Below are 22,001 nucleotides of genomic sequence, written 5' to 3'. Positions count from 1 at the left end.
CATTACATAACACATTCCAAATCTACGAAACATAAATAAAATGATGCAATATGCATATAAATATACATACTTTAAGCCGAATATTATTGGTCACAAACTCTAAATTTGATCGTGATACTAACTTGTCAGTACCATATTTGGTAACCAAAAATAATAGGAGGGGAAAAATATAAAAGCCACAAAGCAGCTAGCAGACATATAGCTCATCAGTCATGACAGTATAAGTAAATATTTCATGTTTGAATAAGTTTGTGATATTGACAATTTAAAGTTGAGAATGTTATCGTTAATAATTAAGGACAATATAATCATTAGTGTAATTATTTAGGACAGCCATGCCAAATAGTAACCGCATGCGCCATAGGAAGAGAAAAAAGGCACGAATAGCGTATAGGTATAGCGTCCGCTTCCACTAATTTAGGATTATACTCCGAGGCGGGCCTATATGTTAAAGTAAGGGGTGATCGGATCGGTAAGCTTTCGTAAAAATCTTGTATATGTATATACCTTAAAAATAATTAATTTGAATTACTTGATATCCTGAACACTAAAAGTCTTTACTAGTTGAGCAGAATATTGTATTCCCGTCACATAAAAATCATGGGTCCGCCTTTGAATATACTTGAACGCATGAAAGAGTGATAACTGATGGAGTACATTTCACCACCTTTTTCTACTATACTCTTCTCTAAAACTTAGTCTTAAAAGCTTCCCTTCGGCGGGAGAAAAAGCAGAACAAACATCATCCAACACAAAAAAAAAAAGGGGGAAAAGAAAAAAAGTTAAAAGCAAGCTCTTCCCTTCCCCACACTTTACCGCAGACCAACCACCCCATCTAGCCGTTGTTTATATATATATATATATAGGAGGGACAAAAAGAAGTTGCAGAGGAGAAAATAGTAAGGACATTGTTTTCAATCTCTCTATCACTAAGTTACCCGAAAGCAAACTACAGATCGAGAGAGATTGGCTTCTGCATTCAAATAAACATTGATCTTCAGCATTAGTACTGCAAGACGTCTTTGGTGCTTATTTTGGTATCAACTATATCAGATTATAGTTAGTTTCATCCGCTTATCTCTTACGGGTATGTAATTGCGATTACTCATTCAATCTTTAAATATAAACAACAAACTGAAACTATCATTTCCTTCATTATGAGGCAATAATCCAACTCTTTCAAGTCTTGCTTAGTCAACAAACAATCTATTTCTGGATACTTTTCCATTGGCATTGATCTGCTTATATCAGATTAAGGCATGTATGAGAAGAAAAGAATAACTCTTTTCTGCGTTTATGGTAATCTCCCTAATTAGCTGATGATTTCATGTAAGAGTTCTCCAAATTCTCATTTGTTTTTATGAGGATTGAAACCAACATCATGAGGAATATATACTGTATTACTCCACTATATATGGGATAATTTTTAATGTGATATTAGACTAGATCAAACCAAAAAAGTTTATGGGCAGAAAGAAATTAAAGGGTTTTATTTTATTTATCGAAACCCTCAGAAATCCGTGTAATGAAGTTATCCTCTCTGAGGCCAACTCTAAGGAAAGAAGAATAGCAAAGTTTGTGGGGTGTGGAGGTTGGAAATTAAAAAAAAAAGATTCAGTCCCTTTAATTTAATTGTCGATTAGCAATACGTAACATGTGTATGATATTTGTATAATTGTATGCATCGAGAAAATTGCATAGATAGGAAGAAAACATAAATGTATAATAGATGCAAATTGGTAGATGAGCGCGACACGCTTCAAAATGGGTCTTTATGGAGGAGCTCTTTTGCAGATTCTTTGCTGTTCAAACAAGCAATCTCTTAGACAAGCAAACTTGTCACGAGAATTTCTATATATCTTGTTTACCTCTTTTGGATAGAATGTATTCAAGAATTCAGGTCAGAAACTCGGGTTTTTGTTCTTTTGGTAGAGATACCGACTAGGAATCTCTTCCACTTGATGTTGATTTCAACAAGAACCAGTTCTCCTAATGGTGATCAGGAAGGAATAATTTTTGAGTGGTACGAGTTTTTACACATTTGACACAATATAATATTGTGAAATGGCAAGATATGATTAAAAACATCCATTTCATCTAAGATACTTTCAGAATTTGCAAAGTGGTCCAAAACCTTGGCATGACCAAAAAAAATTCGTGGAGGAATTTAAGGACCATATATAGGCATCTCCATTCACATAGCTATACTAGATGCTTTGTACTTGACAAATTAACTTAAAGCTTTAATTCTATACGAAACTTAAGTATATACCAAATATTCTATTATATATATATATATTTGCTTTGCAGATGGAGCTGAGGTGCCGGAGGGAAGAAGTCAACTTCCCCTGCTTCATTGGTACTTTTATGCCATGACTACAACTTCTTTGTCTTGCTCTAAAGGATAAATGGAGGGCATTACTGAGAGATATGGCAAGATCAAGCAAGGTTACTGGTTAGACCAATTTCGACATGGCTCTAATCCTTGGATGGCTAGATATATTTACGGCTTATTATTTCTGGTTGCAAATTTACTAGCTTGGGCTGTTCGTGATTATGGCCATAGCATTTTGAAAGAAATAAAGAGTAAGCTAAGATGGCTTTTTTTATTTTGATCTTTGCGGTGGTACACATTAATTAATTTCTAACAATGTGTATATCTATCTGCAGGATTTAAAGAATGTAATGGTGGTGAAGATTGTTTGGGTGCAGAAGGAGTGTTGAGAGTAAGCTTGGGGTGCTCTGTATCCTCCTAAACAAATCATGGAATTCGATCTAATTCCCTCCTACATCTTTCCATGAGTGAAGCCTTAATATCATATATTTTAGCTTTTCTATTTAGCCATGTTCCTCTCTACTGCTGGTACATCGAAATTGAATGACCGTAGAGAATTATGGCACTCAGGATGGTGGTCTGCCAAGCTTTTCATGAACATTTCTCTAATTCTACTTCCCTTTCTTCTTCCTGGAGAGATTGTTTCAATCTATGGTTAGTACATATATATTCCATCTACCACTTGTCTTGTCTTGTGTTTCAGATATAAATAGCTGAATTATGTTGTGTCTTGTGCACAGGCGAGGTTGCGCATTTTGGTGCCGGGTATGACCAATTATTCACCTGACATGCTTTGTTTCATCATTCACAGAAACCTAACTCATACAATTTTGTTGATTCTCCATTTGCAGGGTCTTTTTATTAATTCAGCTTATAAGTATAATCAGTTTTATCACATGGCTGAATGATTGCTGCCACTCTGAGAAATATGCTGTCAGATGGTAATTAATTGGCTTATTTAATTTATGGTACAGTCATTTGGATATTAATTGTGTATAAGTGGTTCGTGCTAATGGGAAATAAAACCATTTTGCTTGCAGCCACATCCAAATGATGTTACTTGCAACCACTGCATATATTATATGCATCCTTGGGATCATTCTAATGTACATTTGGTATACTCCTCAACCATCATGCCTTCTTAATATTTTCTTCATCTCCTGGACATTAGTACTCCTCCAACTCATGACCAGTATCTCTCTCCACCCCAAGGCGAGTTCTGAATTTCTTGTGTTACACCTTATTTTTGAGTTGGGTAAACTTATAAGTATTCAATTAATGATTTTATTTGGCAGCAGGTGAATGTCGGTTTCCTGACTCCAGGTTTTATGGGGCTTTATGTGGTGTTTCTCTGCTGGTCTGCCATCAGAAGGTACGATTTGAATGTTGTGAGAGAGCTGTATTATTTCCCAGAAAAGTGTTTTTCTCAAAATTACTTTTTAAAAAAGTGTTCTTGGTGAGAAGCACTTTGTGTTTGGCTAATTAATTTGAAAAATACTTTTGAGCAGTAATTAGTGTTTGGCCAAGCTTTTGAAAACTGCTTCTAAGTGTATTTTTCTCAAAAGTGCTTCACAGAAAAGTGCTTTTGGAGAGAAGCTACTTTTTTCTGCTTCTCCAAAACTACTTCTGCTTCTCCTCAAAAGCATTTTTTTTCCTTCCAAAAGCTTGGTCAAACACCTCAATTTTTGGCCAAAAGTGCTTTTGACAAAAAAAAAAATTGGCCCAAAAAAAAGCTTGGCCAAACATGCTATAAGTAAATGATGACCGCATCCGTACAAACTATTTATAGAGACCCGGAAACCCGAAACTATAACTAACCCACAACTAGCCCAAACAGGATACTACACTAACTGTACGCTCAACCAGAATAAATACAAGGGATCTTTACACAAATAGTCGACCATATTTATTGTTTACTTTTTCTGGTCATCTATATAAATTATACATTGATTGTACACATATAATACATAAATTATGCATAAATTATACCTCCAACGGCTATTTCTAGTTTAAGAAGTTGGATGGACTCCTATTTAGATCGATTCTTCTACATACAAGGTGAGCTTCTTGGCCCAACACAAAACAATAAATGGTTATAGATTAAGTAATTTTCATAAAATACTACAGTTTAGAACTTAATTATCATACATAATTGAATTTTGCCTAATTATCATTCATAACTATTGTTCAATTGTCACCAGCTTGCATCACTTGTATCCAGACGCACAACGAATACAGTCTGTGCCAACTGTATTCGTTCACGCAACGAATACAACATGTATTAACTGTATATATTTGTTCGTGCAACGAATTTAACCAAGGGAAAATACAAAAATTCAAAAAAAAATAGAATACTCTCGTCGCGAGTCGAACTGAAGACCTCCGCTTGCTAAGAGAGTTCTTTAACCAACTGATTTACGAGACTTATCACTCTCTTGTTTAGTTAAAAATAATTGATCTCTTGCTTAAATATTATAGGTGAATTTGCTATAAAATATAATGTTAGAATATAACGCCCAAAGAGGATGGAAGAGGGAGATAGACATTTAGCTCACTATATTGAAACTCCACTCTAACATTACAAGATAACAAAAGGGGTATTTATAAGTGTCCTAGGATAATTCTCAGTATTATTAAATAATTTCACATACATACTATTAACTTGATCACCCTTGAAAACACAAAAACATGCACTTAGATAATGCAAAAATCGTATCCTATAAGCCATATGAACAATTTCATACATGTACAGCCTAGTTCTAGAATAGTTAATCTAGAATATTCAAAAATACTTTTTAACATATAGCTAGGAATGATAATTTTCTTAAGTACATTTACGAATGCTAACTAGAGTGTATACGATCGTGTCGCGTAATTTTTCATTCCATTTTTCATCCTTCTTCTTTACTTCAGTGGAACTTTCATGGATAAAAAAAAAAAAGAGGCTGTAATTTGAGACTAAGCACTACACACCAGAGTTTCTTGAGCCTTTTAGGAATATCAATAGCTCTAAGTAGGGGCGGACCCACGTGGAGAGATGAAGGGTCACTGGCATCCTATAGGCTCGGGAAAAACTAGGTATATATTACATTATATACATTTAGGACCCCTATAATAATTTTATTGTGCCCCCAAATGAACAAAACGACCCATGGTTGCACTAGTTCAATGGGCTGTTTAAGGTCTTTTCCCTCACTGCCAGACCCAACACCAGCATTACTTCACTTTTTCTTTCTTTTTTTCTCTTTTGATTGAACAACAGTTTAGTACTCCATATTTAGTAGTCAACTTGATTTATTTCTTTTAATTCAAATGTTAATTTTAGTAGAGAAATTTTCATAAAGCACTATCTTTTAGTGGTAATTAGCTATCTATAGATACCATTTGCTATATTACGGATTGTAGATACGTTTTATGTTGTTATAAGAAGTATTAGATGTATTTAAGCTACTGTATTCATGAATACAATAGCAAAAATAGGCGTGAATCAGGGAAGTCCAGCTAATCAGTTGTTCTATTCGAGTGTATTCGACTGTATTCATGGCGTGAAACATGGAATTACAGCTGGACAGATTATTCTATTCGAGTGTATTCGACTGTATTCACGGCGTGAAACAGGGGATTACACTTTTTTTAAATGGAAAGTGAATCAATTAACATAATAGACTCCTAATATAACTCAACAAACTCAATTATAACACACAAATTTTGTATTTCCAATTATAAAAAAGATTCTCAACCGAAAAGTACCCCAAAAATATAGCAATCTTCAGAGAAATTATATAATATATCAAAATACATAAATTATATTAATTAAAAAAACATATGAATACATTCATGGCATATAGAGAGACAATGAATACAATAAAATATATAGAATACAGCGGGATACATTGAAATACAATGAAAAAAAGACAGTGAATACAATGAAATATATGGAATACAACGAGATACATTGAATTACAATGAAAAAAAGACAATGAATACAATAAAATACATAAAAATACAACGTGATACGTTGAATAAACATTGAAATACATGAAAATGCCGAAGGGGAGATTTTTCTGTGAATTGATAAAACTGTGTCGGTGGAATGGGCATGAAGGACTAGGGTTTTGTTGACGCCGGAAAATAAACGGATGAAGAACTGTATGTGAGTTGATGGAGGAGAGGAGGAAGGGAGAGTTTTGTCTTTCCGCATCCTGACGGCGGGAGGTACAACGTCGTCGTCGGCGACAACGGCATAATCATCAAACTGGCGTTTGAACTGAATGTGATAGGTCATTGATAGTTCTACTGTATCATAAGCAAGAAGAGAGTGATTGCCTCATATCTGAAAATGGGAGATATTTATTTTGGGAAAGTTAATGCTTCCCCTTGTAGATTAACCTTTGATCGATTCCTGGTACTCCAAAGGACTTCGTCATTGTTCGGATTCCGGTGATCAACTCGATTTTTCTGTGGGGAAAGAGAATGGCATGTATTAAAGTAGACAGAGAAAGAAAATAGTGTAGTTGAATAGCGTATTTAGTGGCTTAGGGGTAGGAGATAACCAAAATTAGATATTTTGCTATAAACAGTAAAAGGTATCTATAGAATATATTTTTTAAAAATGGTATTTATTTTAAATAAATAAGGTGTTAACCTTTGCCATATGAGGTAAAAATTCCATTTTAGTACTACTACGTAGAAGTCACTCAGTTTACTTTTTTTTTTAAAGCTCTCTATCTAACGCTCCAAAACTCAACTTCTCTTCGCGGTCTTCTACACAAAATAGCAAAAACTCTATTGGAGATACATCTTTCTAGACTTTAAAAAGCTAATAAAGAGACATAAAATAATGATTAAAGACAGTAGGAAAGGGGGATAAAATATTTCATTAACTAGTTCCATTAGTCAGTAATCTTTATCTCTAACCAATTTTTAATATTATTCCATAATTCAACTAAAACCCTTCTCCCTTCAACGTTTACTTCGGCAAAGTAACAAGTATCCATTGACTCTGTGACGTCGATTGAGACCTTTTGGACTACTTACGGACCTTTATTAGTCTTGATTTTGTTTAAGTTTTTTATATTTTTGAACATTCTTTCGGCCACGAACTCGTAATCATTAAGTTTTCAAAGAGTTGCACTACTAGAAAACTGCCTAAATCTGTCTAGAAATACCGACCGATTTCGCTCGATTTTATTAGAAATATAAAATTACCGACCACAGTTGGTCGATTTTTTAAAATGACTGATTGAAATAACCAACCGTTTTCGGTCTATTTTTTGAATATTAATTTTAATTTAATTTATATGAAAACCCGACTAATTTCGATCAGTTTCTTAAAAAAATAAATTTCGCAGGATGCTAAAATAGTTTTCCGCATTTTTGTGCCCAAAAAACCGATCAAATTCGGTCGGTTTCGTAAAAAAATTGAAAAATAAATATTTTGAAATAGGTCGGCTTTTTTGACCGACCGAAGTCGGTCGGTTTTGGCCGACTTTCTAGTAGTGTTGCACGCCAAACTTTATTGCAACTAATATTATTTTCATATTTACCTTAAATATAATAGTGCCTCGCATCGTTACATTTAAATTCTAGGTCCCCCTCTTGTTCTAAGTAATGTTATTTGTTCAGCATAGAAGCTGTGCGAAAAAGACCTGAAGGCATATGCATGTCTTAATGTATTCTCAAGCATGTCTCTGAGTCATTTAAATATGAGAGAGGAAGTAGAATAAGTTAAACTGGTCACGGGAAGTTTTCAAGTTAATATTTTCATTTATTTGAGAAAGTCCCTCTGTTCGGTTCAAGCTTTCATTTGAGTTTCATATATGGTAATGGTATTCATGAAATTATGCCATTTTCCTGAATAAAGTTCTTATAAGTTTAATCTATTTACAGTGAACCCCCAGAGGAGAAATGCATCCGGAAAGCAGAATTGGCAACTGGAAAAGGAGACTGGTTCACCATCATTGTAATTTTCGGACCTCAAAATACATAGTGGTGTAGTAGAACGATCACTTTTTCAGCATGTCATTGAGGTAGATTATCATGGTCCTCCCTATTTTAATTTCCACAACTCTAAGTTGTCGCTCTTAATTTTGACAGAGCTTCGTTATAGCGGTCCTTGCAATTGTCATTGCAACATTTTCAACTGGAATTGATTCGAAATGCTTTCAGGTTTGCCTCATTTTCATACTTTTATAATCACAATACAAGAAAACAAAATGAAGGGGAAATTTCTAATACAAGTAAGTTACAGTTCAAAAAGGATGATGCGCCTCAAGAAGATGATGTTCCATATGGTTACGGATTCTTTCATTTCGTCTTTGCGACAGGAGCAATGTACTTTGCAATGCTATTAATTGGATGGAATCCTAATCACGCCATGAAGAGGCAAGTTCCTTCATCTTGAGGCAATAGGTTCATTTTCATTTTGGCAATCTAATTTTTGGGTTCAGTTGGAAGTGATAAAAGATTTCAGGTTGAAACTACTAGCAACAACATATTTTGTAGTTAGTGCATGTTATATGGAACTAGGGGTGGCAAACGGGGGTCGGGTCGGATATGGGCGGGTCGAAAATTGGTAATACAAAAAACAAATGAATACTGAAAGGATGGGAAGGTAAATGAGGGGAGGATCCTTGATGGGATAGGAGCCGTGCAATCTATTGAGTTCAACTTATAAGTTGTAACTAAATGCTTCTTATTACATGGTATTTTTATTGTTTATCTGCAGGTTTACAATAGATGTTGGTTGGACCAGCACTTGGGTAAGGATAGTGAATGAATGGGTTGCAGTTTGTGTTTACAGTAAGTAGCTCAGCCACTTGGCCACCTTCCATCTTGACTCTGGTTGATATAAAGGGATAAAGATTTTGGATAATTAAACATAATGTGAAGTTTTACCATTCTTTAAATTTTGCAGTATCAATGCTCGTGGCTCCCATCGTTTGGAAGAGCAGGCAAGTAGCATCAGCATCACAAGTTTGACAAACTTCACATTACCAAAGATTGTTCCTATTCTTGTGGCTTTTCAATGGCTGGCCTCAGTGGCTCGGTTCCATGTCTGTCGGAGAATAGAAGGAAGTCTCTGCATATGCAACATCTTTTGTCGTTCTGAAGACAAATGTGTATCAAAAGACTTCCACTAGCATGATTCATTTAGTTTCTTGATAAATTGTTAAATTGTTGTTACTGTAACGTTATAGAATCTCGATTTCTTGATCCTTCTTACAGGTAAATGAAAGCAGAAAAAGAAAAAAAAACACAAAGGGGTAAACAAATGATCGAGCTGTTATTTATTTTTGTTGGCCAATCTTTTATTTTCCTTTGTACGGTTTGTATTTCCCTTGATAAAGAGATTGAAGTACAAATAGAGCAAGATTCTCCATTAATTTGTTTCACTATTCATACAAACATGTTGGGGTTGAACTGACGAGGTGTCATGCGAAACCTAACAAAACAAATATTAAAGGCGATAAATCAGATAAAAAAATATTATAAGAGAATATTATATCGAGGTTTGATTAATTGAAATACATATGAGAAAATTAATATAAAAGAAAGTATAAAAACTATTGAGAGAAAATCCCCCCCCCCCTCCTCCTTAAACAAGACTCTATTAAGAACTACATTGCAGATGTTATTATTATTATTTTTTTGTGAAGAAGGGATCTCCAATTTAAAGAGGTCTAAAACCTTTTCTTCCACGAAAAGGATCTATCAAATATGGAAGTGTGATGACCCGGACAACCGTTTTGAGTATTAGAACCTCGTTCCCCTATTTGATGCTTCCCGTGACTTTTTTTTATTACTACACCTCATGTTTTTGTACGTGAGGGTACGTCTGTTTCTCTATTGTTTTATGGAGTTTGAGTGGAGAAACACCACATAATGGCGGTATGGCAGGTTGGTCGTGAAAGTACAAGGGGAGGGGTGAATTATAGCCTTTCTAAATTTCTAGTCGACTACTCTTCAGAACTAGTCGACTTATGCGGAGAGAGCCTGCACAGAACTGTTAGTTTTTTCGATTTAAACAAGTATTAATCACAATAAATAGTAAAGGAACATAATATAATACGAGAGCGATAAAGTAAATGACACTAGAAATTTTATACTGGTTCAGAATCAATGTGGTATCCTAATCCAGTCCTCTTGGGTTGCAAGAGTGTTATCTTTTGGAGCTCTTTGTAAACTGAATTGGGTACAGCCTTTGTAATTTTCAGCGATCACCACCAACGCTGACAGGATTGGTTTTCACTCGCTCACCAACAACGGCCCTTTGGTTTTCACTCGCTCACCAAAGAAACGAACAATGACACAACCTCTAGAACACACTGCCTCTCTAATACTTTTCTGTCTCTCTTCTCTCTTTTGGGTATACAGTAAATCTACTAAAGTGAAATACGATGCTTGTTAAGAGTAGAATAAAGAACTTGTAGAGTTGGATAGGAAATTATATAGAAGGCTGCGTACTTTATTCCTTTATCGAGCTTATATATTTATAGCCCTCTCAACTTGTTATGGCTATTGCATAACCCAAGAGGATTTGACCGTTGCTCATTTATTTGTTTCCATAATTTGTAGCTCCAGTACTTGTATGATTAAAGATAGTATGTTGACTTGGCACTACTTTGAAGATGGATATGGGCATCTTTGCAATATTGATTTTCTTTCCTTGTTTGACTTCATGTACTTGGACAGATCCTAATTGTCTCCACTTTCCTTTCTTGAATATGTAAATTCTTCATTAAGTACCAGCATGAGAATCCTTGTGTAGAGGATTCTTTTCCTTTTATGGTAGTAGAATATTTTCTCTTTATTTGCAAGCAATATCTTGGTTGATCTTCTTTACAGAACTTTGCATTTCATAACTCCATCTCCACGTGCATCTTCTTCAACCTTCCATAGTCTTGATGAATTTCCATAAGAGCAATAGTCATTCTTTATATGGAACTCAAACTTATTTCCATATAGTATTTTCTTTCCATACCAAGGAGAAATGTAGTAAGAATATTTTCCCATAAATAATAGTAGCATATTTGAACTCCTATTGGAAATATACCTTTCTTGATCTTGGAAAATAATCTTCCATAATAAAAATATATTCTTCTCCTATTATATTGAAAATATTCCTTTCTTGATCTTGGAAAATAATCTCTTTCCATAGTATAAATTGTACTACATACATAATATATTTTCTTTCCATAGAAAATATATTCTTCCTTGGTCTTGTAGTATCTTTTCCATGTAGTATTTTTCTTCCACAGAATAATAGAACTTCTCCATGATTCTAGCAAGCTTCCTTCCATGATATTGAAAAAATCTTTCCTTCAGTAGAAATTTCTACTAGAAGTGCAGTAAGCCATTTTACATTTGAATTTCAATTCAAATATTTAATCTTGAAGGTAATTATGGAATATTTTCCTTTCTAGATTTTCTAAATCCTTACCCTTGATAGCTAGAAGATTCTTCTTTCCATATAATAAGTAAATCATCCCAATATATCTTCAATAGCATCCGTAGTAACTGCTTTCTTCTTCAACTTCATAGTAAATTAAGATTACCATGATCTCCACCAAGTACATGTATACAAAATAAGATTACCACAAGTGAATGTTCTTTGATTAATAATTATGTTGGTTTGTTATCATCAAAATTAATTCGTGAAACCTTGAAGCTAACAATCTCCCCCTTTTTGATGATGCAAACCATTGAGTACAAAATAAAAGAATTTAATCAAAGACTTAATTAAAGGCAGTAGATAAACTGGTTACTTCCCTGAGGTTATCTTCTCGAAATACATGTAGTACATCAAGTGTGAACTCCCCCTCACTCTATGCATTCCTCAGTTATACTCCCCTTGTTTCCATACATTCTACCTGAGTTTTCGAACTTTTGTACACATTATTTTCTCCCCTTTTGTCATCATCAATAGGGTGGAATAGGATATAAATTACTAGAACCAATAATAAAGCATAAAAATCTATACTCCAGAAATCTCTCAATTAGATAAATGTATAATCTATTAACTCATCCAGTTTAAAGAAAAAATAACGACAAATAAACACTAAGCAATCAACACCAAATGTTTGATTCAGTTAAAAAAACTTTTGAGTAAACAAATCATTGCTTACCATATGAAGCACGAGAAATTGTAGGTTATTTTAGGTCATCCAAAAATAATTTCAAATATTTGAGGAGAATTATTAGACTTCTAATAACGAAGAGCGGGACGATACAATTTTGAATCTATTAAAAATAATTCTAATAGAATTGAACCGCAGACATGCTAACATAGACTTGAAATTACACAAACGACGTAAGATGATAATGAATCATTTTTACCAAAAAGGAATACACGAGGCTATCATTACCATACCAACTTCTTTCGCAAATGAGAGGAAATATCTACAAGATGATGGTCAATGTCCTCCAGGTAGATTTTCAAAATATTTTCTGTCACAAGCAATCTAATGACACATTTTTTGCCTTGTGCTCTAGTTTGTCTTTTTCATGAGAATTAAAAAATCTCCATGCCATTTTTTCTATTTCAGTCCACTTTGTTTCCTGCAAGATTTGCATCTGAAAAGATCCTACTAGATCAAAGCAATTAGTTCTTGCATATAATAATCCATAATTTAGAATCAACCAAAGATCTTTTGTGGCACTATGAAGAGATATTATGGGATCATGTATACCTAAATATTTGTCATAAAAATGCAATAGAGAGCCGGTCATACCTTGGTACTTTATTCGATCGTTGGACTTACTAATTTTGTCCTTGCTTCACATTATGGAATGTGAATATAAAGGTAAATTCTCCATTATACTCATTTCCAACCCGATCATCTTCCAGAAGCTTCTTGTTGTGAAACCTTGAGCTACAAGTTTACACATAATTTTCACAACCTTACCAATCTTATCCGGCTTTAGATATCCATGATTGCAACTCATTTACTTGGTACTGAATTTCCATATTGTTGATTCTTTCAGTTTTGCTCAACAAATCTTGTATTACTAGAATCCAACATTCAATGCTTCTTCATGACTATCTAGTTCAACTAGTATAGATGTGTCACTAGCAATTTATTTCAAGCTATCCACTGTAAGTTCTCCATCATTATTCACAAATTGCTTAGAAAAATATTAGTATAAGGAAAACGCGCATGATGAGATTTCTCTACAACTAATGAATAAGAAATATGTCAAGAGGCTTACCAAGACAGTTGCAATCAAAGAAAATAAGATAACCAAAAATTGATTTTTCTTCCTTCCCATAGCTCAGACAAAATTTCATTCAAGATAAGATCCAATGATAATATTAAAGCACATATAAGCCAATGATGACAATTTATGCAAAAATAATACTTTCTTTTCAAGTCTGCTTTCAACTAAGGCGTCAAACTAAAGATGTAAAAGATCATGCTTGTTGCAAGAAAATGTCAAATAGATACTATTAAGACACACATCGATGATTACTGCAAATGCGTTATTTTCTTTTTAAAAAATATGACCTATGCAAAAGTAAGGATTATCATCAATAGAAATATATATATATATATATATATATATATATATATATATATATATATATATATATATATATATGTACCTCCCAAAATTTTGAGTCTTAGAAACAGTTGAGTATCTCCACATGCACAAGTTATTGAGGCATCAAAGTTAAATAACCTTCTCAGATTTGAGTGAAATATTGAAACTTTCAATAAGAGAATGGATATAAGAAGTAATTCTCTTCACAAATCATCTTAAGCTCACAACTACTTGAAAGGACTGCATGCATGAATGCTGCTTATCCTAATGCTTATACGAAAGGTATGTGTCACGACCCGGATTTCCCACCATCGGGTGTCGTGATGGCGCCTACTATCGGAGCTAGGCAAGCCAAATATTTAAGACACCTTTCTTGCTTTCTTTCAAACAATATAATAAACGAGACAAAATTTAAGCGGAAGACTTTAAATCTAAAGCAACTGAAAACCAAAAGTGCGGAACTTTAGTACACATCACTCCCCAAGGACTGGTGTCACTAGCTCACGGACTACTACAGAATACTACAAACAATGTCTGAAAGGAAATACATCATGTTTGTCTGATACAGGATGAACAAACGAAAAATATGGAAAGGGACTTCAGCCTGCGAACGCCAGCTAGGCTACCTCGAGAGTCCCTGGACTGAAGATAGCTCCCAAAAGTCCTACTGTTGTGGTCCGTAAGCTGCTCCCTGATCTGTGCACAAAAATGCACAACCGACCCCATGTGCTGGTGAGTGTCTGGCCTAACCTCGGCGAAGTAGTGACGAGGCTAGACATGACCTACCACAATTAACCTGTACAGATATATATACAAGTGCAAGAAAAAAATAACAAAATAATACAAAGTAAAGCTAGGAGGGGACATGCTATCGGGGAGTAACAGATAAAAATGAAATATCGGAAATAAACAGAAGAAACTCTGGTTCCCATGATATATATATATATATATATATATATATATATATATATAGTGGACGACGTGCCACACGATCCCATAATATCATATAAAAGTGGACGGCGTGCCACACGATCCCATAATATCATATAAAAGTGGACGGCGTGCCACACGATCCCATAATATCATATATAAGTGGACGGCGTGCCACACGATCCCATAATATCATATAAAAGTGGACGGCGTGCCACACGATCCCATAATATAATTCGAAACATCTGATTTTGTAAGGAGAGTCCCATTAGGGGAAGTCAACAACATATCACTCTAACCCGGCAAGGGTACAACTAACAGCCCAAAAATATCCCGACAAGGGAGAGTATATATATCGGTCTGCACATCCCGGCAAGGGAGTAATCACAACACATTCTCTTTTTAAATCCCTTCTTCCTCAACTAACACATTCATGTTCGAGCTAACGCTCCAAAAGTACACCAATCACAATTTTACCTCAACCGTTCACATTATATGAAACTCATCAAATAAACAAGGAGATTGTGTCACGTTATTCGAATTAAAAGCAACTAAGACTCACGGTCATGCTAGACTCTGGTGCAAAGATAACCATCACCATGCCTATACACCGTACTCCACATTAGCAAGTAGCAAATAACATCCTAATCCTTTTCACTCAAGCCAAAGTTAGAACAAACACTTACCTCGAATGCTCCAAACTCAACTCACGCTTATAGTATAGCTTTACCTCTTGATTCCACCACCAATCCGCTCAAATCTAGTCATAAGTTACTTAATCACATTAATAATTACTAAATGAATCACTCCCCAGGCATGAAAAATAAATGTTACAAGGTTTTTTCCCAAAATGGTCAAAAACACCCCCAGACCCACGTTGTCGAAACTCGAGGTTCGGACCAAAACCCGGTTATCCATTCTCCTACGAATCCAAATATATGATTTGTTTTGAAATCGGACCTCAAATTGAGGTCCAACTTCTCAATTTGTAGAAAACCTAGGTTCTACACAAAACACCCAATTTTCCCCATGAAAATCTTTGATTTAAATTTGAAATCATGTTAAAAGATGTCAAGGAATAAAAAAATTAAGTTAGAAATCACTTACCAATCATTTTGGAGAAGAAAAGTTGTTTGGAAAATCGCCTCTTAGGTTTTGGGTTTTTGAAAAGTGGAAAAATGACTGAAAATCCCGAATTTATATATTTTTGCTGGGGACTGGCGCGGATCGCGCAGAAATGCATCGCGGCCGCGTGGCTGCCAGCGCGGACCGTGCGGAAATGTACTGCGGCCGCGCCGAGGGAGGGAAAAAGTTGGCTCTCTGAAACCCACCCAGCGCGGACCACACTGATTTGGTGCGCGGCCGCGCTGGTCAACCTGGCGACCGACCCTCTGAACCCCCACCACGCGGACCGCATAGAAAAGCACCGCGGCCGCGTGGCTGCCAGCGCGGACCGTGCGGAAACGGTCGCGGCCGCGCTGGGCCTGCAACACCTGAACCTGCATTTTTTTTAAGTCTAAGACCTCCCGGGCTCCACTCAAAACTCACCCGAGCCCTCGGGGCTGTAAACCAAACACACATATGATCTTAAAAATATCTTACGGTCTCATTTGTGCGATCAATTCGCCAAAATAACATCGTATACATAGAATCAAGCCTCAAAACACATGATTTTCTTTCAACTTTCATAAAACTCAAATTCCCCATTTTAAGTCCGAAACACATCATATGACGTCCGTTTTTAGCCAAACTTTACAGATAGTGCTTAAAACATATTTAAGACTCGTACCGGGCGTCGGAACCAAAATACGAGCCCGATACCACAATTTTCTGATCAATTTCCTTCTTCATTTTCCTTAATTAATTTTAGAAAACAATTTCACACAAAAATTCATTTCTCGGGCTTGGGACCTCGGGATTTAATTCCGGGCACACGCCCAAGTCCCATATTTTTCTACGGATCCTCCGGGACCGTTGAATCACAGGTCCGGGTCCGTTTACCCAAAATGTTGACCGAAGTCAATATTATGCATATTAATATCAAAATTCATCAAATATTTCACATAATTCACATATTCTAACATAAAAACTTTTCCGGCTACGCGCCCGAATTGTGCACGCAAATTGAGGCAACTCAAAGCGAGGTTTTCAAGGCCTCGGAAGCGCGGAACAAGGAAGAACTACGGTGATGACCCTTTGGGTCGTCACATTCTCCAACTCTAAAACAACCGTTCGTCGAACGGACAAAAGAAAGAAGTACATGAGCCGGGAAATAAATGAGGATAACGGCCCTGCATATCGGACTCAGACTCCTAGGTCGATCCCTCAGGAGGCTGACCTCTCCACTGAACACACACCGATGGAAAACTCTTCAGCCTCAATTGTCGAACCTGCCGGTCTAGAATAGCCACCGGCTCCTCCTCATATGACAGACCCTTGTCCAATTGGACAGTGCTGAAATCTAACACGTGCGATGGATCTCCGCGATACTTCCGGAGCATAGATACATGAAACACGGGATGCACAACTGACAAGCTAGGTGGCAAGGCAAGTCTATAAGCCACCTCTCCCACACGATCAAGAATCTCAAATGGACCGATGAACCTAGGGCTGAGCTTGCCCTTCTTCCCAAATCTCATCACGCCCTTCATAGGCGATACACGGAGCAATACCCGCTCACCAACCATGAAAGCAACATCTCTGACCTTGCGGTCTGCATAACTCTTTTGTCTGGACTGAGCTGTACGAAGTCTATCCTGAATAATCCTGACCTTGTCCAAGGCCTCCTGAACCAGATCCGTACCCAATAATCGAGCCTCTCCCGGCTCAAACCATCCAACTGGAGACCGACATCGCCTACCATACAACGCCTCATACGGAGCCATCTGAATGCTGGACTGGTAGCTGTTGTTGTAGGCGAACTCTGCTAAAGGCAAAAACTGGTCCCACGAGCCTCCAAAATCAATGACACAGGCTCGGAGCATGTCCTCAAGAATATGAATAGTCCTCTCGGACTGACCGTCCGTCTGGGGATGAAATGCTGTACTCAACTCAACCTGGGTTCCCAACTCTCGCTAAACCGCTCTCCAGAAATGCGAGGTAAACTGCGTACCCCAATCCGAAATGATAGATAGCGGCACCCCATGAAGGCGAACAATCTCCCTGATATAAATCTCGGCTAACCTTTCAAACGAATAGGTGGCTGCAACAGGAACAAAATGCGCTGACTTGGTCAGCCTATCAACAATGACCCAAACTGCATCAAACTTCTTCTGAGTCATCAGAAGCCCAATAATGAAATCCATCGTAATCCTCTCCCACTTCCACTCGGGAAGTGCAATCCTCTGAAATAGACCACCAGGTCTTTGATGCTCGTACTTAACCTGCTGACAATTCAAACACCGAGCCACGTGCGCAATGATGTCTTTCTTCATCTTGCACCACCAATAGTGCTGCCTCAGATCCTGATACATCTTCGCGGCGCCCGGGTGAATAGAATACCGAGAACTGTGGGCCTCCGCTAAGATCAACTCTCTAATCCCATCAACATTGGGCACACAAACTCGTCCCTGCAATCTCAATATGCCAGCATCATCTAAGGTTACTTTCTTGGCACCTCCACGCTGCACCGTGTCTCTCAAGACACACAAATAGGGATCATCGAATTGCCGATCACGGATACGCTCCAATAATGAAGAACGAGCGACCGTGCAAGCTAATACTCGACTAGGCTCAGAAATGTCCAACCTTACAAACTGATTGGCCAAAGCCTGAACGTCCAAAGCAAGCGGTCTCTCACCGACCGGAATGTAAGCAAGACTGCCCATACTGGCTGACTTCCTACTCAAGGCATCGGCCACCACATTGTCCTTTCCCGTGTGATATAAGATAGTGATGTCATAATCTTTCAACAGTTCCAACCACCTCCTCTGCCTCAAATTCAACTCCTTTTGCTTGAACAAATACTGAAGACTCTTATGATCCGTGAACACCTCACACGCCACACCATACAGATAGTGCCTCCAAATCTTCAATGCGTGAACAATAGCTGCCAACTCCAAATCATTCACTAGATAGTTCTTCTCATGAACCTTCAACTGCCTCGAAGCATAGGCAATGACCTTGCCATCCTGCATCAACACTGCCAAGTCCAATACGAGATGCATCACAATAGACTGTATAGGGCCCTGAACCTATGGGCAAAACCAACACCGGTGCTATGGTCAGAGCTGCCTTGAGCCTCTGAAAGCTCGCCTCACACTCGTCTGACCATCTGAACTGGGCACCTTTTTGGGTCAATCTGGTCATAGGGGCTGCAATGGATGAAAACCCCTCCACGAACCGACGGTAGTAACCTGCTAACCCCAGGAAACTCCGAATCTCTGTAGCTGAAGCTGGTCGAGGCCAGTTCTTGACTGTCTCTATCTTCTTCGGGTCTACCTGAATACCTGTTGCTGATACGACATGACCCAGGAATGCGACTGAACTCAGCCAAAACTCGAACTTCAAGAACTTAGCATACAACTGACTACCCTTCAGGGTCTGAAGAACCGCTCTGAGGTGCTGCTCATGCTCCTCCTGACTGCGGGAGTATATAAGAATATCGTCAATGAAGACTATCACAAACAAGTCCAAATAAGGTCTGAACACTCGGTTCATCAACTCCATGAACGCTGCTGGGGCATTAGTCAATCCAAATGACATGACCAAAAACTCATAGTGCCCATACCGAGTGCGAAATGCTGTCGTAGGGACATCAGACGCCCTAATCCTCAGTTGGTGGTAGCCAGATCTCAAATCTATCTTTGAAAACACCCTCGCACCCTGAAGCTGGTCGAATAAATCGTCGATCCTCGGCAGTGGGTACTTGTTCTTAATCGTCACCTTGTTCAATTACCGGTAATCAATGCATATCCTTATCGAACCATCCTTTTTCTTCACAACTAGCACTGGTGCGCCCCAAGGCGAAACACTGGGTCTAATGAAACCCTTCTCAAGCAAATCCTGAAGCTGACCCTTTAACTCTTTCAATTCTGGCGGTGCCATATGATACGGCGGAATGGAAATGGGTTGAGTGCCCGGGGCCAGATCAATACAAAAATCAATATCCCTGTCGGGCAACATGCCCCGCAGGTCTGAAGGGAAGACCTCGAGAAACTCTCAAACAATAGGAACAGAATCAATAGACAGGACCTCAGCGCTGGAGTCGCGAACATAAGCCAGATAAGCTAGACACCCCTTCTCGACCATGCATCGAGCCTTCACATAAGAAATAACGCTGCGAGAAGAATGACCAGGAGTCCCTCTCCATTCTAAACGGGGCAAATCCGGTAAGGCTAAGGTCACGGTCTTGGCATGACAATCCAAGATCGCATGATACGGGGACAACCAATCCATCCCTAATATCACGTCGAAATCCACAATATCCAAGAGCAATAAGTCAACACGGGTCTCAAGACCCCTGAATACCACAACACATGAACGATAAACCCGGTCCACCACTATAGAATCCCCCACTGGCATAGACACATATACAGGAATATTCAAGGCCTCACTAGTCATAACCAAATAGGGTGCAAAATAGGATGACACATATGAATACGTAGATCCGGGATCAAATAGCACAGAAGCATCCCTATCATAGACCAGAATAGTACCTGTAATCACAGCATCTGATGACTCAGCCTCTGGCCTGGTTGGCAAGGCATAACAATGGGGTTGGGCCCCACCTCCCTGAATCATATCCCTAGGACGATCTGCTGCTGCCTGACCCCTACCTCTAGCAGTCTGAGCTCCACCTCTAAGACCTCTACCTCCACCTCTATGTCCTCTACCCCCGCCTCTAGCTGGCTGGGCAGGCTGTGGGGCAACTGGTGCCTAGATCATCGGGCGAGGACCCTGCTGCTGTGAGCTGCTGGAAGCTCGAGGGCAATATCTGGCAATGTGACTCACATCACCGCAAGTATAACAAGCCCTCGGCTGCTGAGAATAACGAAGTGGTGGTGCACTGATAGGTGCTGATGGTGAACTGAAGAGCTGCTGATCAGAATACTGCGGCTGAGAACCACGACCACCTGGTGTACCATGAGAAGCCTAGAGAGCTGACTGAAAGGGCCTCGAAGGATGGCCTCTACCATAAGAATCCCTACCTCCAGACGAGGTACCACTGAATCTACCAGAATAACGGGGCCTCTTATCAGACCCATGACCACCTCCCTGAGCAAGTGCCATCTCTATCCGGCGGGCACCATCTGCCGCCTCCTGAAATGAAATCTCACTACCAGCACTCATGGCCATCTGAACACGGATCGGCTGGACCAACTCATCAATAAACCTCCGCACCCTATCTCTATCGGTGGGGAGTATCACAATGGCATGACGAGCAAGATCAATGAACCGGGTCTTATACTGGGTGACCGTCATAGGACCCTGTTGGAGACGCTCAAACTGCCTGCGAAGAGCATCTCGCTGAGTAATTGGAAGAAACTTCCCCAGAAATAACTCTGAAAACTGATCCCAGCTCAATGATGGCGACCCTGCTGGCCTGGCTAAAAAGAAATCCCTCCACCAAGTCTTGGCGGATCCTGCCAGGCAAAAAGTGGCGAAGTCGACCCCATTGGTCTCTACAATGCCCATAGTCCGTAGAACCTCATGACAGCTGAATATAAAATCCTGAGCATCCTCTGAGGGGGTGCCACTATATGTGATTGTGAAGAGCTTGGTTAAACGATCAAGCCTCCATAAAGCATCCGCGGATATAGTCGCACCATCGCTGGACTGAGCCGCAATACCTGGCTGGGCTGTCACAGCCGGCTGAACTGCCACGGCTGGCTGAATTGCTGGAACTTGAGCCTGAGGAGCTACCGGCTCTGGAGTACGAGTATCGGGAGTCTAAACTCCTCCCCCAGCCTGAGATGTGGCTGGAGCTACGGGAAGCAAACCCGCTCTAGAAATGCCCTCCATAAAGCCTACCAGTCAAACCAAAGCGTCCTGAAGTACTGGAGTGGCTATGAACCCCTCTGGGACCTGAGTTGGGCCCACCGGAGCTGTTGGAGTTGGAACCCCTTCGTCGTAGTCAACATTAGGCTCCACCTCTGGGACTGCCGCTCGGGGCTGAGCTCTGCCCCGGCCTCGGCCTCTGGCACGGCTTTGGCCTCACCCCCTGCCCCTGATAGGAGCTGTTGCTGGGGGC

General features: G+C 38.7%; 1 protein-coding gene across 1 annotated transcript; it reads left to right on the top strand.

The window, feature by feature from the left end:
* The first annotated feature begins 889 nt into the window (after positions 1 to 889).
* LOC104235192 (uncharacterized) lies at positions 890 to 9,627 on the top strand. The gene is made up of 13 exons (XM_009788897.2): positions 890 to 1,087; positions 2,311 to 2,586; positions 2,671 to 2,744; positions 2,830 to 2,989; positions 3,076 to 3,100; positions 3,187 to 3,276; positions 3,376 to 3,547; positions 3,634 to 3,707; positions 8,225 to 8,297; positions 8,432 to 8,503; positions 8,586 to 8,719; positions 9,063 to 9,136; positions 9,252 to 9,627. Exons 2-13 carry the CDS (start codon positions 2,409 to 2,411, stop codon positions 9,314 to 9,316), a joined length of 1,191 nt encoding a protein of 396 aa, XP_009787199.1. The 5' UTR covers positions 890 to 1,087; positions 2,311 to 2,408; the 3' UTR covers positions 9,317 to 9,627.
* The last annotated feature ends 12,374 nt before the right edge of the window (positions 9,628 to 22,001 follow it).

The sequence above is a fragment of the Nicotiana sylvestris genome, chromosome 11, assembly GCF_000393655.2.
Source record: "Nicotiana sylvestris chromosome 11, ASM39365v2, whole genome shotgun sequence".
Classification (NCBI taxonomy): Eukaryota; Viridiplantae; Streptophyta; class Magnoliopsida; order Solanales; family Solanaceae; genus Nicotiana; species Nicotiana sylvestris.
The sequence above is the reverse complement of the archived record's forward strand: the minus strand, read 5'-3'. Positions and strand labels throughout refer to the sequence as shown.

Excerpts from the sequence above, each read along its gene's own strand:
- LOC104235192 (XM_009788897.2), top strand. The coding sequence starts at position 2,409 with ATGGAGGGCATTACTGAGAGATATGGCAAGATCAAGCAAGGTTACTGG. Across the intron at positions 8,720-9,062 it reads CCTAATCACGCCATGAAGAG|GTTTACAATAGATGTTGGTT; the intron begins GCAAGTTCCTTC and ends GTTTATCTGCAG. Across the intron at positions 9,137-9,251 it reads GGTTGCAGTTTGTGTTTACA|TATCAATGCTCGTGGCTCCC; the intron begins GTAAGTAGCTCA and ends TAAATTTTGCAG.